General features: G+C 48.4%; 1 protein-coding gene across 1 annotated transcript; it reads right to left on the reverse strand.

Annotated features, from left to right (window-relative positions):
- Positions 1 to 2,842: 2,842 nt before the first annotated feature.
- On the reverse strand, positions 2,843 to 15,927 carry PIP5KL1 (phosphatidylinositol-4-phosphate 5-kinase like 1). The gene is made up of 10 exons (XM_087707609.1): positions 15,886 to 15,927; positions 14,863 to 15,057; positions 11,528 to 11,578; positions 9,784 to 9,938; positions 8,685 to 8,809; positions 8,530 to 8,564; positions 7,435 to 7,490; positions 6,428 to 6,540; positions 5,157 to 5,319; positions 2,843 to 3,837 (listed from the first exon to the last, which is right to left on the reverse strand). The coding sequence occupies exons 1-10, from the start codon at positions 15,925 to 15,927 to the stop codon at positions 3,321 to 3,323; spliced, it is 1,452 nt and encodes a 483-aa protein (XP_087563735.1). The 3' UTR covers positions 2,843 to 3,320.
- Positions 15,928 to 17,091: the final 1,164 nt, after the last annotated feature.

The raw sequence follows: 17,091 nt of genomic DNA on the forward strand, positions 1-17,091 counted from the left end.
GATGTGTCGTAGTTAAAAATTCCAAATATAAACACGCTGAAAACTGTGCAATCTTATCTGATCGTGAACACAGCCAGGTAGTAAAGATGTCAGATCGTGACAGGCTAATTAGTAGAAAGTTAACTTTACAATCCACTTAAAAAGAGTCAATGAGGGGGGTTGCCGAAACATTCCTTGAAGTATTTAAGAGATAAGGTCGCCACCAGCCATAAATCCATTAGAAAAAGACCAATTCGCCACTAAATTCTGCTATTTTATGGTTTCAATTGGTTTAGGCTTTTAGCGCGGACAGAGTCTCTTGAGTAATAAAATCAGCTTACCAGATGACATCACTTCTGCCATTCTTAGGGGCAACCTGCAGTTTCAGTTAGCACGCAGCTAATCCAAAAAGGAATTGGCACGAGGAGTTAATACCCCCCCCCAGAGACTTGCGGGTGTCTCTGAGGTCCAGGGTCTCTCCTCACCTTCACTGTCTTCTACGGGACAGCTAGGGTTCAAAGAACCCGTCCAAAAATCCTTTGGAATAGAGGAATTTCAGGAATAGCCTGAAACTCCGTCTTCTCACTGCTAAGCCCCGCCTTCTGGCAGAATATATTCTCATGGTGCCCAGAGAGAGAAATATCTGCCTCTACCTAGCATCAAACTCACAGCCCTTTGATTGTGAGGTGAGAGCACTACCGCTAGGCCACTGCAGCACTCTGAGCCCTTCTTTTATAATCTGAGAAAACAGGTGATTTGCAGAAGGATCAGCTCCTCGGTCGTTTTCCTGCTTCCTTTTTGTAGGCCAGCTAAGCAGACAAGCAGAATGGCACAGCACAGGTAGGATATGCAGGTGATCACTGCCATCATGGGAGACCTGGAAGAGAAGCCTTCCCACTTTGTGTCACTAGGCTCACTTCTTCTTACCTTGGTTCTGAACCAAGCCAATATCTCTTGATGTTGAAGGTGTTCTAGGACCAGGTTTAACATTCGGAATCCAAGGAAGGACCAACCTCCATTTCCTGGCAGGCCCTGCTCGAAGCTTCAAGGGGGCCGTCATCCAAATATATGGGGCAGATGGTGGCTCCTCGGGCGTCTGCTAAGGCAGGGGTCCCCAACCTTTTGGACCTCAGGGACCACTAAATTCATAATTTTAAATCCCGCAGACCACTAATAGGATCTGCCTAATGACTGGCAGGGTGGGTGTGGCTAAGTGGTCATGTGACTCGGTGGGTGTGGCCAATTCGGTGTCGCTCAAATTGAGGGGTGCCTCGACAGCCCTTACTTACCCCTCCCAGCCCCTCCTCGCCTGCCCACCCGGGCTCCTTAGGGCCCCAACAGGAAGCCGTTGCTGGAGCTGAGCAGCCACCAGGAGGAGAAAGAGTTGGCAAAACAGCTCAAATTGGATATGACCGAGAAGGAGGCTCAGCAGAAGCACCTCACTGAGGACTAGGAGCATGGGCTTTCCAAGCAGAAGAAAGACCTGCGGGAGTTCAAGGCCAGGTACCTGTGCCTGGAGGCTCAGTGGGCTGAGATGGTCGGCCAGTTCCAGGCCATGATGCCGTCCCACTGGAACGAGGCCCTCCGGCTCTTCCCCACCAGCGGCGCTTCCCTCCAGCCCCCCACCAGGAGGCTGAAGCAGACCCCAAGTCGGAATTTCTGCCCCCCCACAAAAAGACCCCGAAGGGGGAAACTCTCTGCAGCAACACAAGCGTTCATTGCACGTATCCCTCCCAGGGGGCGTAGTTTGAGGACCCCCGATTGAGTGCAATATAAAAAAGGCAAATAATTTTTCTGAGGACCACCAGTTGGTGACCACAGTGCCAAGGTAGAGAAGGTGCCCAAGGGTGATGCTGTCTGTCCACTTGGGCTGTCCAAGTCAGGGAGTAGTTAGGAAGCTGAGCAAAGGAGTGGAAAGGTGAAAAAACTGCTCCTCACCTTTTGGGGGGGGGCAAGCAAAAGCAAAGAGTAACATTTGGAGGAGACGAAGGCATGGTACGAAACTAGGGGAATGGCCAAAGAGCTGCTTGTGGCCCACCAGACACCAGCGGACCTGGCAGCAGATTCAGACAGTGAGGAGGTTGGGGAGGAACCTGGGCCAGTCCTGAAGTCTGGGGAAAGCTCGGATGAGGGCTCTGTGTTGGAGGCAGAGAGGGGGCCAGGGCCGTTTGCCAGTTTTCAGCTGCCTTCAGAGTCAGACATCAGTGAGGCAGAAGAACAGCTGGAGCCTGTTCCCAGTGTGTGCATGCACAGAGCTGCCAGGAGAAGGGAAGAGCTAAAGAACAGGGGTCGACTTGGGAGGAAGGCCACAGGTGGGCGGTGAATGGCCCCTCCCAGAGGAAATGAAAGAGGAGTGAAAGGGGAGTGGAGTTTGCAGGAGGCAATTAGTTCACTTTATTGGCTTGTGACTCTCCTTGCCAAGTTCTGCAGAATATCGGCCTGGCAGCTCTCCAAGCCAGATAAGGTCTGTGACTGTAAATCCTCCCTTGAAAGACTTTGCTGGAGGTGAAGGAGCAGAATTCACAGTCAATCAATAAAAGGGGTTTTTGTTGGGACAAGGAGTTTGCTTCCTGCTCTTGGGAAGCCTCGGCCGGAAGAGAGCTCCTACAAAGTTAGCTTGGCAAAGAGGCCCACCCATCATTCAGCATCCAGACCACCCCGCAGGCCCCTTCTGAGACAGATGGATACCCCCTGGGCAGGGAGGTCACTAGGGAAGAAGACTTGGAAGCCATCCTTGGAGAACGTCCAAGGTGGGTTTTCAAAAGAACAAGTCCAGTCTTTTCTCTGGAAGCTCTTTATTCTTCTCAATCCAAATTCTCCTCCCTTCTTTGCCCCTCGTGGATTTGGGACCTTAATCATTCAAGGAAGGAGCTCTTGATTCACCCCGCACCCGCCTGGTTTGGGTTGGCCTACAGAGCACCAAATTGTTCTTGGTCTACAGCTCTGGAAAGTGATGGTTCGCAGGAGGATGCGGCTTGCTTGGGAGAAGGCTGGATGATGCCCCCTTGCGCTGTTGAGGAATTCAGTGCCACTGATTGCAACGTCCGTAGGGTTGAGGTGTCCACCTATTTTCCGCAAAGCCACCACCTAGGTGCCCTCTAGAACTTCCATGCTCCATGGAAAACTGCCTCCCCCCCCTGTTCCTTTCCGCCAAGCGGCCTATTTCTAGGGAAATTTCACTCAGCTCCATCTCCTGGGTAGCCAAGAGGTCACCAGAAGAGGTGACTTGTGTCGAAACTGGAATACTGATCTGCAGGGAACCGGGAGAACTTACGAGAAGAGACGGGGAATACCGCCCTACTTTCAAGCTGCACCTGGCCCCTTTCCACCTCCTCTCCAGTTCATATAGTGTGGCTTTCCACCCACTGGCACAATCTCTGGGCATAGTAAGCAGGTTCCACCGTGGAGAATTGTTGGCCCCTGTAACGGATCCTCTTCCACAAGTTTTCCAATTTCTTGCGGAAGGTGTAGACCGTGAAGAAGTCAATGATGCCTATGTGATAGCGGTAATCCGGCCCATCGATGGTGTGCAGGGGGTTTTTAGAGGCAGGCAGGACCCGCCGATGCTGCGTGGTGAAGGCCTCGCTGGATAAATCGGAGACGCTGCAGGAGCAGAGCGCGCTGCCGATGATGCAGCTTACGTCCTCGTAGCTGTTCTGCATCAGGAATGGCGTCACGACGTTATGCATGAAGCCCTCGCTCTTGATGAGCTGCTCGGGAGCCCGGTCGAGTCTCAAGTAGGGGTACAAATAATCTGGATAGAGCCGGAGGATCTGCTCATAGCTGGAGGAGCTGGTGGAAGAGATGTTGGAGGAAACCCTGCCGAGGTTGCGGCGAGGATAGTCACAGCTGACTGACCTAGTGGCCGGAAAAGAAAACGGAGGTTAGACGCACCTGCGTTCCAGGTGTCTTTGCTGAGGGCCACTTGTTTAGAAGCCGTTCGAAGATATGCCGGCCCTGGAAAAAGCGACTTATGGCTGTTTTCCACAATGGCGACATTTGTAGCCTCCTCACGATCACGAGATCAAAATTTGGATCCTTGGGGAATGGATTCATATTTATGACAGTTGCAGTTTCCCAGGGGGTCATGCTATCCCCTTTTGTGACCTCCTGCAAGCAAAGTCAATGGGGAAGCCGGATTCACTTAACAACCGCAGTGATTCACTGGGGAATTCTAGGAGTTGATATCTACCCATCTTCAAGCATGTTGGATGGGGAATTCTGGGTGTTGAAGTCCATACAGATATCAAGAAACACTGTGTTAAAGTATGAAGTAATTCTGAGTTGTTGGAGGATAGAGAATGAATGAATGAATGAATGAATGAATGAACGAACGAACGAACGAACGAACCAACCAACCAACCAACCAACCAACCAACCAACCAACCAACCAACCAACTAGCAGCTAGACAGCCAGCCAGCCAGCCAACAAACCATCCCTCCTTCTCTCTGTCCCTCTCTCCAGCCATTCAACCATCCAACCATCCATCCATCAAACAACCAAAAACCAACTATCCATCCATTCATCCAACCATCCAACCATCAACCAACCATCCAACCAACCATCTATCCATCCATCATCCATCCATCCATCCATTGAACCAACCATCCATCCATTCATCATCCATCCATCCATCCAACCAACCAACCATCCATCCATCCATCATCCATTCATCCATCTATTGAACCAACCATCCATCCATCATCCATCCATCCATCCAACCAACCATCCATCATCCATCCATCCATCCATCCATCCATCCATTGAACCTACCAACCATCCATCCATCCATCCAACCAACCAACCAACCATCCATCCATCATCCATTCATCCATCTATTGAACCAACCATCCATCCATCCATCCAACCAACCATCCATCATCCATCCATCCATCCATCCATTGAACCTACCAACCATCCATCCATCCATCCAACCAACCAACCATCTATCCATCCAATCAACCAACCAACCAACCAACCAACCAACCAACCAACCAACCAACCAACCAACTTATGTTCATGCCATCTGATCTTGCAATCCTCTGATGATGTTGAGGCTAATCGGATTACCTTGGTTTTGATTATGATTTATAAACCAAAATTCAGAGTGTTATGCATTGGACTCCTCTATCTACCCACCCACCCACCCACCCACCCATCCTGGCAAAAATCTCACATTCTTGTCTTGGCTAATATACTTCCCAGCGTGTTGTCCAGGATTTGGTCATCACCATGGATAGGTTGCAGGCCCACCAGCAAACTGTAATCAATCACATGCAAAGTTTTGAGGAACTGGGTGTCCAACTTCACTTGCTGCAGCAACCATGTCTGGTCTTGATCTGGGTGGAGGAGAGAAGGGGAGAAGCTTGATGCCCTCTGGAGTAAGAGGACCCAGAAAGCAGGGATATCTCCCAATGGTTCTAGAATCAGATCAGCTCTCCCTCCCTTCTGAGAACTCAGGTGCTCTTGTACCCGTCCAAGCGTTGCCACCCCCAGTCCTTTTTAAAACAGGGGTACTCTATACAAAGCTTTTTTTCAGTCCGACATATTCCAATCAGATTGCTCCGATCTTACCAGGAATATCCTAAAATTGTTCTGTTTTTATTGGAAACGTTCTGAGTTCTAGCGAATCTGAGTGCCAAGCTTCCATGCTCCATAGCTCCTTTCTAGTTTGAAAGGTTTCCAATTCTGAGCGTGCTACAGGCCACCGAATAACAATAACAACAACAACAACTACAAACCACCTTACTTGGAACAGCTTATATCGTTTGGTGTTACCTTAACAGTTCCTAGGTCTTTGGTTAGGACTCGAGCTGTTGAGTTATAACCAGCTCTAAAGGCTGTGAATCTTACCAAAGATTAACCAAATAATAATAATGAGGAGGAGGAGGAGGAGGAGGAGGAGGAGGAGGAGAAGGAGACAGAGGAGGAGGAGGAGGAGGAGGAGGAGGAGGAGGAGGAGAAGAAGAAGAAGAAGAAGAAGAAGAAGAAGAAGAAGAAGAAGAAGAAGAAGAAACAACAACAACAACAACAACAACAACAACTGGAAAGTCCTTGTGCTACTCTATGTAATAGTTTATTTATCTGGAATTAAACAAAAGTCAAAGTAGTTGGATGCCATCTAAGTTGGCACCAGCCAGCGCATAGGACAACTCGAAGAAGCAGGACATGATCAGAAGATCTGGAGAGACCTGGCCCATAGAATCACCAAGAATCAGACACAACTTCATGGGTAACATCCTCATCATCCTCATCATCAAGTAAAAGGGGGGGGAAAATCACAATTAGGGTTCGTCTTGGCCCCGTATTCAAAACTGGGAATTATGGCCTCAGGCATTCTTAGCCAGTATGAAATATCCTGCATGGGTTCAGTTGTAGAGTTTTAGTATGACCTCCCAACTGATCCAAGATTGCAGATCCCATGTACTGTGGCGGGCAGAAACTTACTAAGGGAGATCACCTTCTCTCCAAAGTCGCAGTCCTTGAAAACCACAATGACTTCACTGCTGTCTACAGGTGGCTCGGTGCAGCGTCCGACTTGACACCCTTTGATGTCATACCTGGAGGAACACATCAAATCCAGAACCTCAATCCATGTTGATTCAGTGTGTGGTAAGGGTAGGGTTAGAGTGTTCCCCAGCCTGAACAACATCTAGATGGGTTAGTGTTGTGGCCCAGCAGGAGCCGTTGGAGCTGCCACCAGACTCTGACAGCGAAGGGCCCTATGAGTCGGCTCTGGAGAATGAGGAGGACCCTGGACAGGGTTCCGACTCCAAACAGGGTGCAGAGAGGCTGGTTAGCCACCAGGAGGCACCTGAGCCTTGGACCAGTGGGGAGGAGACAAGGGAGAGTGAGCCGGACGTCAGCAGTGAGTTGTTCCTGGATGCCCGGCACCGAAGAGCTAATAGGCGTAAGGAACAGTAGCGCAGTTACAGGAGGTAATTGCACTCAGCTGGTCGTCATTAGGTTCCTCTCCAGACTATAAAAGGACTGCTTGTGCACATGCCCCTCTTGCAGAAGTCAACGCAGGAACTAATGTTGGACAACAATATGGTGAGCTTGGCAGGCTGGATTGCTGCCAGGGCTTATCTGTGCTGGATTGCTGCCAAGGACCTGTCTGTCTGTTAATTAAATGCCGTAACTTATCTTTGGTTGAGAGTGCATTGGTGTGGGACAAGGGGGGTCAGGACAGGTTAGGGTCCCAGAATTCTTAGTGGTGACTATGAACTCAGGGGGAGATGAAGTCCACCCATAAGGAGATATCCCATCCCAAAGAGATCTAAGAAGACCTCTGCTTGTAATCCAGTCCTAAAGGAATATGTTTGTGGCACTGATTTTAATGCTTGAGTCTTCAGAGAGAAGTGTGGGGAAGTGTCTAAGGATGGACCCATGGCCCTCATCTTCAGCCAAGCTTGGCCACCTTCCATTTCGCAGAGCCAGTGCGGATAACTCACCGTTCGGTAATCTTCTCATGTGGATAGAAGACACTTTGCATGATGATGAAGTATCTCTAGGGGAAGAAACAGAAAGAGTGAGCAGATGATCAGGTTGAACCTGAGGGAAGAGTTGAAGGGTCAAAAGCCAATGTTGGCTCTCAAGAGCCATCAAAAAAATAAGGGGGAGGTGGGAGTCTCCCCCAGAGGAAGACCAGCCCTGGAGTGAAAATCTCTCCCTCACTCTCTTTGTCTCTCTGTCTCTGTCTCTGTCTCTCTCTCGGAAGAAACAAGGAGATGAAAATGAAAGTGTCGAGATCTCTCTCTCTCTCTTCCTCCCTCTTCCTCTCTCCTTCTCTCTCTTTTTCTCCCTTCCTCTCCCTCTCTCGCCCTCTCCCCTCTCTTCCTCTTTCTCCCCTTCTCTCCCTCACTTTCTCCCTCTGTTCCTCCCTCCCTCATCTCCCTCTGTGTGTGTGTGTGTGTGTGTGTGTGTGTCTCCATTTTTCTCTCTGTTCCTCATTTTCTGTCTCTCTTTCTGTTTCTCTTCCCTCTCTTTCTGTCCCATCTCTCTTCCTCTCTCCCTTCCTCTCTCTCTGTCTCTCCCTCTCCCCTTCTTTTCCTTTCTCTCTCTCTCTTCCCTCTATTTCTGTCCCGTCTCTCTTTCTCTCCCTCTCCCTTTGTCTCTCCCCACTCTTCCTCTTTCTCTCTCCCCTTCTCTCCCTCCCTCTCTAACCCCCTCTCTCTGTGTATGTCTCTCTGTGTCTCTCTCTTTCTGTCTGTTTCTCTCTTTCTCTTCCCGTCTCTCTTTCTATCTCTCTCTCTTTCTTTTACTGTCTCTGTTTCTCTCTCTTACTCTTCCCCTCTCTTTCTGTCCCGTCCCTCTTTCTCTCTGTCTCTCTCTCTCTGTCCCTCTCTTTCTGTCTCTGTTTCTCTCTCTTTTCCTTCCCTCTCTTTCTGTCCCCCCCTCTCTCTTTCTCTCTGTCTCTCTCACATGGAAGAAACGAGATGGAAATGAGAGGGATGAGATTTTGGAAGTGGGCTGGTCACAGCTGATTCCTATGAAGAGGAATCTGATCGTAGGCTGCCCATTTTGGCTGCCGTTTGAAGACTGCCTACCTTCTTCTCTTGGGGGGCAATGATGCTGTAAACACCTGTGGGGAAGAGCCAGAGAGGAGACACTTGGAAGGGGAAGATGTAGCTCATCCTCTTAAACCACTTTTTGTTCCTTTTCCGCTACCCGCTAAGTTAGCCAGCGGACGGCCCAGCCTCACCCAGGAATTTCACAAGGATGGAGTGTGGGTATCTCTCCATGTGGTCGAGGTACTTCGACAGGTTAGTGAGGAGGAAGCGGATCTCGCATTTCCGTTGCGTCTTCAGGAAATAACGCTTGTCATACCTGCCCAGGGGAGAAGAAACAGCAAGATAGATGGGGGGGAGGGAGGGTGGTAGGCTGTTCCTATATATTGATATATAAACATATACACACATACACATACACACACACACACACACTCACATATATATATACAGCTGACATATATTAGATAGATATTAGATAGATAGATAGATAGATAGATAGATAGATAGATAGATAGACAGATAGATGATAGATAGATGATAGACAGATAGATAGATAGATAGATAGATAGATAGATAGATAGATAGATACATAGATACATAGATAGATAGATGATAGATAGATAGATGATAGATGATAGATAGATGATAGATAGATGATAGATAGATGATAGATGATAGATGATAGATGATAGATGATAGATGATAGATAGATGATAGATAGATGATAGATAGATGATAGAGATGATAGATAGATAGATAGATAGATAGATAGATAGATAGATAGATAGATAGATAGAAGACAGAGACTAGGTGGGTGTGTGGATGGATGGATAGACTGATAGATAGATGATGGATAGCTAATAGATAGGTAGATCATAGATTGACAGATAGATAGCAGACAGACAAACTGGATGGATGGTAGATTTGAGTAGGTGGATGGATGGATGGAGATAGGTAGATTGATAGCTAGCTAGCTAATAAATAGGTGGATCATAGATGACAGATAAACTGGATGGATGGATAGACAGAAAGACAGACGGACAGACGGAAACTAATAGATAAGTAGATCATAGATGATAGACAAGACAGACAAACTGGAGGGATGGATGGATGCAGATCAACCGACAACTAGACAGACTATAGGTTGAGTAGGTGGAAGGATGGATGGAGGGATAGATAGTCGATAGAGATAACAAAATTAATGTAAATTGGTTTGGTTGTCAGTCCTGTCCGGTACGAGACTTTCTAAAAGAATTTGTCCCCTTGGATTTCCCCCTTCCGATGACTTACGTGAGGAAGAAGTCAGCTCTGCTTTTAGAGTTACTGATGAACTGCAAGTAAGAACTCTCAGACGTCAAGGACTTTTGGAAATCCGTGTCCACCATGCCCAGATACTGCCGGAAACGGGCAAAGACGGGAGCTGCATATGTCCGTATCTCGTAACCCTGCAGAAGAACGGAGCTGGGGAATCACCTCAAGAGGCAGACAGAGAAGTGTGGGAAAAGGTCAACGGAGAAGACCTGGTCTTCACTTTGCCTCCCTGGGTTGAAGAACCAATTGATAAAGGTATAGTTTACTAGAGGTCAAGTGAATGACAGCAGTGGGGAAAAAAACAGAGCTAAGGAGTGGCGTGCCAATTTTCCCAGATAGCTTTCCTCCCTTAGTCCCATGCTCAGGGGTGAAATGCTACCAGTTCGGCCTGTTTTAAATGCTTTAAAAAAATTTTTTTTAAAGTTCCCATGATCAGCTGTGCCCTGCGACTGTCGGAACTATTTTGTAGCATTTTTTTTACTACGTATTCGTCCGAACTAAAAAAAAAAATGTAGAAAAAAGGTCCCACCATCAGCTGTGCAACAATCAGCTGTGCCCTGCAACTGTCGGAACTATTTTGTAGCTTTTTTTTTTACTATGTATTTGTCTGAGCTAAAAAAAGTTTTTTTAAAAAGTTCCCACGATCAGCTGTGCAACAATCAGCTGTGCCCTGCAACTGTCGGAACCATTTTGTAGCATTTTTTTTTGCTACATGTTTGAACAAAAAAAAAAGTAGGAAAAAAGTTCCCACGATCAGCTGTGCAACAATCAGCTGTGCCCAGTGACTGTTGGAACTATTTTGTAGCTTTTTTTTTTACTATGTATTTGTCTGAGCTAAAAAAAGTTTTTTTAAAAAGTTCCCACGATCAGCTGTGCAACAATCAGCTGTGCCCTGCAACTGTCGGAACTATTTTGTAGCATTTTTTTTTTACTACGTGTTTGAACTAAAAAAAAAGTAGGAAAAAAGTTCCCACGATCAGCTGTGCAACCATCAGCTGTACCCTGCGACTGTTGGAACTATTTTATTGCCTTTTTTTTACTACGTATTCGTCTGAACTAAAAAAAGTAGAAAAAAGTTCCCACGATCAGCTGTGCAACCATCAGCTGTGCCCTGTGACTGTTGGAACTATTTTGTAGCATTTTTTTTTACTACGTATTTGTCTGAGCTAAAAAAGGTTTTTTTAAAAAGTTCCCATGATCAGCTGTGAGACAATCAACTGTGCCTAATTGTCTGTGAGGTTCCTACTTGTTGCAGGAGACACCTTGTGTGAAGTCCAGCTGCTTTTGCCTTGTGTGTCAGTCAGTTCTGCAGCCACACCCACATGAACACCAAGCCACGCCCACACAACCGATAAGGAAAAAAATTGAATTTCACCACTGCCCATACCCATTGCTGGTCTCTCTCATTGACCAATCCATTTTAAAAAGAGATGTTTTGGGAACCATCACTCTACCTGTTGGCATTCTTCTCCCAGGGAAAACGGCCTTGAAGACGTCCTCGGTTCTCGCGTGAGAAACTATTCTCACAGCACAATTTCACTTTCCCAAAAGCTCTCGACCTCCCTTCCAGCCTCCCGCTTAGGGTTCGTGGCAGACTGGCAGGGAGGTGGCAAGTTCTGACACCAAGTCTAGATCGAGATGCTCGGGGATGGGGGAGTTTCAAAGGTAACTTGCTCATCGCTTTGCTTGGTTCTGCTACGACTATCAATCCAGCTGTTTTTACCTGATGATATTGCTTAAGCACCCTGGTAAAATCAGATGGCTTCTGCGAATCCTAGAGAAGAGAGAAGAAATGATGGGAGTTGGTAGACCTTCCATTCCCACCTGGTCTTCTCAACAATCATGGAAACCTACCATCCTCAGAGATCCCCTGCTATGGCGCCCAGGAAAATATTATACATATAGTGTTATTAAGTGTTATGCCCGAATATGGGAGGGAGCATACTGCTTCCCTTTTGCCTTTCAGCTCCACCCTAGGAGCCTTCCAGGCAGGAAACCATTTTTGTGTTGCATTTGTGCTGATAAATAAATGAAGGGAGACTAGTATAGATCTATTTCAAGCTATTTAGCTAGCCATACCCTTCCTGGGATTCGAACCTGAGCTGTTTTTACATATTAGGCAGTTGTATTAGCCTCTAAGCCACAGGCTCTCCTCCCTTATCATCTGAGCCAAGGAAATGATTGTTATGTCAAAGCACCATTATCAGCACAAATGCACCACAAAATATAGTATTGCGCAGGCATGCATAGCGTGCGGTGCCTGTGCGAGCTCTGACAAGCAGCTGGTTGTCGCAGGGGCGGTGGATTGCACATGCGCGTGTGCACGAAAGAACGCACGGCCCCGTGAGCACCGAACCGGTAGCGACAGGGAAAGGAACCCACCACTGATACACATACATCGTGACTCGTCAAAACCACGCTCGACTAAGCCGCGCCCGATTAAACCGCATCGCTGGCGTCATCAACAGGGCGACAACAGCCAGCGCGGAGAAAGAAGGGCGCTTTAAATAGCGCTTTGAAAGCAAGCCGATTCAACTTAAGGTAAGGGTTAGGTTTAGGGTTAGGTTTAGGGTTAGCTTTAGGGTTAGGTTAAGGGTTAGGGTTAGGTTTAGGGTTAGGTTTAGGGTTAGGTTAAGGGTTAGGTTTAGGTTTAGGGTTAGGTTAAGGGTTAGGTTTAGGGTTAGGTTTAGGATTAGGTTTAGGGGGTTTAGGTTTAGGTGTTAATTTTAGGTTTAGGGTTTACAGCGTGCTTCTGTCTCTGCGCTGTTGTCGCCCTGTTGATGATGTCAGCGACGCGGTTTAGTCGGGCGCGGTTTAGTCGAGCGCAGTTTTGTGGTGGAACCCACATACATATATACATACATACATACATACATACATACATACATACATACATACTAGTGCTGGAAGGGGCTTTGGAGGTCTTCTAGTCCAGCCCCCTGTTCAAGCAGGAGACCCTAGATCGTTCCAGACTTTCTCTTCTTGAAAACATCCAGTGATTGAGCAACCTCAACTTCTGAAGGCAAGCTGTACTACTGGTTAATTGTTCTCCCTCTTTAGATCCAAATTGCTTCTCTCCTTGATGAGTTTCCATCTGTTGCTTTTTGTGCTGCCTTCAGGTGCTTTGGAGGATATTTGTGGCAGTTCCTCAAAAACTAGAAACCTGTTATCATGTTCCCCTTTGTCCTTCTTTTCTCTAGATCAGTGTTTCTCAACCTTGGCCACTTGAAGATGTCCGGACTTCAACTCCCAGAATTCCCCAGCCAGCGAATGCTGGCTGGGGAATTCTGGGAGTTGAAGTCCGGACATCTTCAAGTGGCCAAGGTTGAGAAACACTGCTCTAGATTAGCCATATCCTGCAACTGTTCTTTATATATCAGCCCCAGTCCAGGAGTCTTTGCAGGCAGTCACTCTCACAACATTTTACCAGTAAAATGTAACATAATGGTTCGTCGTGAAAGTGACTGCCAGCTATGTGCTAGTCGTTCCCGACTCTAGGGGGCGGTGCTCATCTCCGTTTCTAAGCCAAAGAGCCAGCACTGTACGAAGACGTCTCCGGGGTCATGTGGCCGGCATGACTCAATGCTGAAGGTGCCCGGAACGCTGTTCCCTTCCCACCAAAGGCTCCTATTTTTCTATTTGCATTTTTTAAAAAAATATATATTTTTATTCTTTTTCTTTAAAAAAAAGCAACACATAAGAAACAAAAGCAAGAAAAAAAGAACAACTTTCCTCCATTTCATCAAGCATGTCGTTTGGTTACAGGTTTTTGCGCGGTTCCACCACAAAACCGCGATGCCCTTATCCGCGCCGACATAAGTGCGGAGGCAAATCCGCGGCGTCCGAAGCGCTAATAAAAAAACGACCCTACCGCCGCGACAACAGCGCGGTGACAGAAGGGCGTTCTACATGCTTCGTTCTTTGCCTCCAAAGGTAGCCCTCCTCCTCCAGCTGACAGCGGCAGCGGGCACGGGGCAAAGCGGGCTGCCCAGCAGCAGCAGCCCGCGGGAAGGGTCCAGCACAGCCGCGGGGGGCATCAGGAAGCGGAGGAGGACGCGGCAGCGGCGGCGGCTGAGGCTCTCCCGGGCCGGCGAAACGGGCTTGCCCGGCGGAGGCAGGCCGCCCTCTTCTTCCTCAACAACATCTCCTTGGACGGGCGGCCTCCGCCGCCGGCGCCTCCCCCGGAGGAAGAGGCAGGGCGGGCGGCGGCGGCGGCTCTCCCGGGGCCGGCGAAGCGGGCTTGCCCGGTGGCGGCGGCCGCCCATCCAAGGAGATGTTGTTGAGGAAGAAGAGGGCGGCCTGCCTCTGCCGGGCAAGCCCGCTTCGCCGGCCCCGGGAGAGCCTCAGCCGCTGCCGCTGCTGCATCCTCCTCCACCGCCAGCGTCGGCGGCCCTGCTCGGGCCCCCCGCGGGCTTCCTGCTGCCCCCCGCGGCTGAGCTGGACCCTTCCCGCGGGCTGCTGCTGCTGCTGGGCAGCCCGCTTTGCCCCGTGCCCGCTGCCGCTGTCAGCTGGAGGAGGAGGGCTACCTTTGGAGGCAAAGAACGAAGCATGTAGAACGCCCTTCTGTCACCGCGCTGTTGTCCCCGCGGTGATGACGCGCGATGATGACGTCGCGACTTTAGTGACGCGATTTAATCTCCGCTATTTTGCGTAGCGCGGTTTTGTCGTGCCACGTTTTGCGCATCGATTCTTAAGATTATGAATAACATCACAGGTTTTGCATTAAACGTAACTGAATATTTCGCTGTCATTGAGCCTTGGGGGTTCAAATGACCATTAATATTCTTTCATTTGTAACAATCCTTATTTCTACTTGCATTTTTACATGCTTTCAGAACGGCTGAGTTGGCAGAAGCCGGGACAAGTCACGGGAGCTCGCTCCGTTACACGGCGCTAGGGATTCGAACCGCCGAACTGCCGACCTTTCCGATCGACAAGCTCAGCGTCTTAGCCCCTGAGCCGCCGCATCCCAGACTAGCCATACCCAAATCCTGCAATCGTTCTTTAAGTTTCTAGGACAAGATTTCTAATCAACCCTGTGGTCCTTCTGGAACTTACCATGCTGACCGGTTCGTCGATGGTTTTCTGGATGGAGGCCTTCAGCCCATCCTTGAGCATGCAGGTGAATTTATAATATTCATGCTGTTCGTTGATTTCGAAGAAGCCCAGCATCTTCCATTGCAGGCGGACTCGCGAGAGTACCCTTTGGAGGGCTGACCAGGTCCTGGGTGGCCTTCGGTACGAGACATTGGACTGCAAGGCCAAATGGTTAGGGCAGGTTAGCCATGCAGAGAGGCAAAGGGTTGCCAAATCAAACAAGGGTTCCCTCTTTAGCGGTGCCAAACTCTGCTTTTCACTGGGGAGTGGGAAAGTCTCAGGGTGGGGGAGGGAGGGAAGAATGATTAAACCAGGAAAGAAGGTAAGAGAGAAAGGAGGAAGGAAAGCAGGAAAAGAGGGGAAAGGGAGGGAGGGAAAGCAAGGGACAGAGTGAGAAAATAAAGAAAGAAGAAAGGGAGAGAAGGAGAGGGAGAAAAAAGAGAGGGTCACAGAGAAAGAAAGAAAGAAAGAAAGAAAGAAAGAAAGAAAGAAAGAAAGAAAGAAAGAAAGAAGGAAGGAAGGGAGGGAGGGAGGGAAGGAGGGAGGGAAAGGGAGAAAAAAAGAGAGGGACACAGAGAAAGAAAGAAAGAAGGAAGGAAGAAGAAAGGAAAGAAAGAAAAGAAAGAAAGAAAAATTCCCAGCTGGCCTCTCCTCCTTCTCCAAGCCTTAAAGTCCAATTTCATGGAACTAAAATCAGAATGAATTCTTTTTAAAAAGCCAAAGGAAATTATTAAAGGGCTGGGAAGCAACGGATGAATTCAATGTATTGATTGATTGCTCCCGGAGTGTTCAATAATGTAACAATTGAGCAGCTTAATTGTGAGATTCTTACCTTCCTAGGTGAGGGAGAGGGGGGGAGGGGAAGGGAAAGGGAAGGAAGGAAGAAAAAAGAGAAGTAGAGAGATATAGACCCATAATCATCTTTTAGAGAGGCATCAGTGCAAGGGGAAGAGAAGTGGAGAAAAATAAGATTCCTAGAGATACCTTCATGTGCAGGGATGGACCCATGATGCCGGATGAACCCATGATGCCGGAGAGCCAAGCCAGAGATCGCTTGATGGTTCTTGTCTCCTTAGAAACTATGGAACCCAGTGGGAAAGCTCAGATGATGTTTAACCGTCAGTCAATGATCCTGCTAGGATTCCATCCACAAGGACCAGGAGAGGTTTACAGGTCCAACTGTTCTGACTTAGGCTTCCCAAGAGCATGAAGCAAACTCCTGGTCCCGACAAAAAAACAAACCCCTTTTATTAATTGACTGTGAATTCTGCTCATTCACATCCAGCAAAGTCTTCCGAGGGAGGATTTATGGTCACAGACCTTACCTGGCTTGGAGAGCTGCCAGGCCGACATCAGCAAAACGTGGCAAGGAGAGTCACAAGCCAATGAAACGAAGTAATTGTCTCCTGCAAACTCCACTCCCCTTTTGCTCCTCTTTTATTTCCTCTGGGAGGGGCCATTCACCGTCCCGCTGTAGCCTTACTCCCAAGTCGACCCCTGTTCTTTAGCTGTTCCCTTCGTCTGGCAACTCTGCGCATGCGCACACTGGGAACAGGCTCCAGCTGTTCTTCTGCCTCACTGATGTCTGACTCTGAAGGCAGCTGATAACTGGGCATATGGCCCTGACCCCCTCTCTGCCTCCGACACAGAGACCTCATCAGAGCCTTCCCCAGACTCCAGGACTGGCCCATGTTCCTCCCCAACCCTCCTCACTATCCGAATCTGCTTCCAGCTCCACTGGCGGGCCGCAACGTCAACACAGCAGACTGGTTTCAACCTTGGTAGATTTTAGGAGAAGCCCTCCTGTTCTACCACCTCTTCTGAGACTAGACAACACTGTTGGCAGGCCTGAAGTCCGAAAGAAAAGATGGCAGTAGGGACCTTCAAATTTCTGGGCTCTATGATATCTCTGGACTTTATATAGACACCTAACGTCAGAAAGAAAATCATCAAAAAAAAAAAAAAAAAGCACAACAAAAAATGTCCTTCCTGCACCAAATTCAGAAAGCTCGGAGTGCCCAAGGAGCAGATAAAGGAATTATTGAGTTTATCATCTGTACTTCTATAACTGTCTGGTTTGGCACAGCAACAGGATGGATGCAGGATGGATAGTTAGGACTGCAGAAAAAACAATGGCTACCAACCAGCCTTCCATTGAGGACCTGCACACTGCACGAGTCAAAAAGAGGG

Source organism: Thamnophis sirtalis, unplaced genomic scaffold (assembly GCF_051295495.1).
Source record: "Thamnophis sirtalis isolate CommonGarterSnake01/CBP01778 unplaced genomic scaffold, rThaSir2_p1.2 scaffold_2, whole genome shotgun sequence".
NCBI classification, from domain to species: domain Eukaryota; kingdom Metazoa; phylum Chordata; class Lepidosauria; order Squamata; family Natricidae; genus Thamnophis; species Thamnophis sirtalis.

Excerpts from the sequence above, each read along its gene's own strand:
- PIP5KL1 (XM_087707609.1), bottom strand. The coding sequence starts at position 15,927 with ATGGGTTCATCCGGCATCATGGGTCCATCCCTGCACATGAAG. Across the intron at positions 15,058-15,885 it reads GTCCATCCCTGCACATGAAG|TCCAATGTCTCGTACCGAAG; the intron begins GTATCTCTAGGA and ends TTGGCCTTGCAG. Across the intron at positions 9,939-11,527 it reads TGCTTAAGCAATATCATCAG|GGTTACGAGATACGGACATA; the intron begins GTAAAAACAGCT and ends GTTCTTCTGCAG.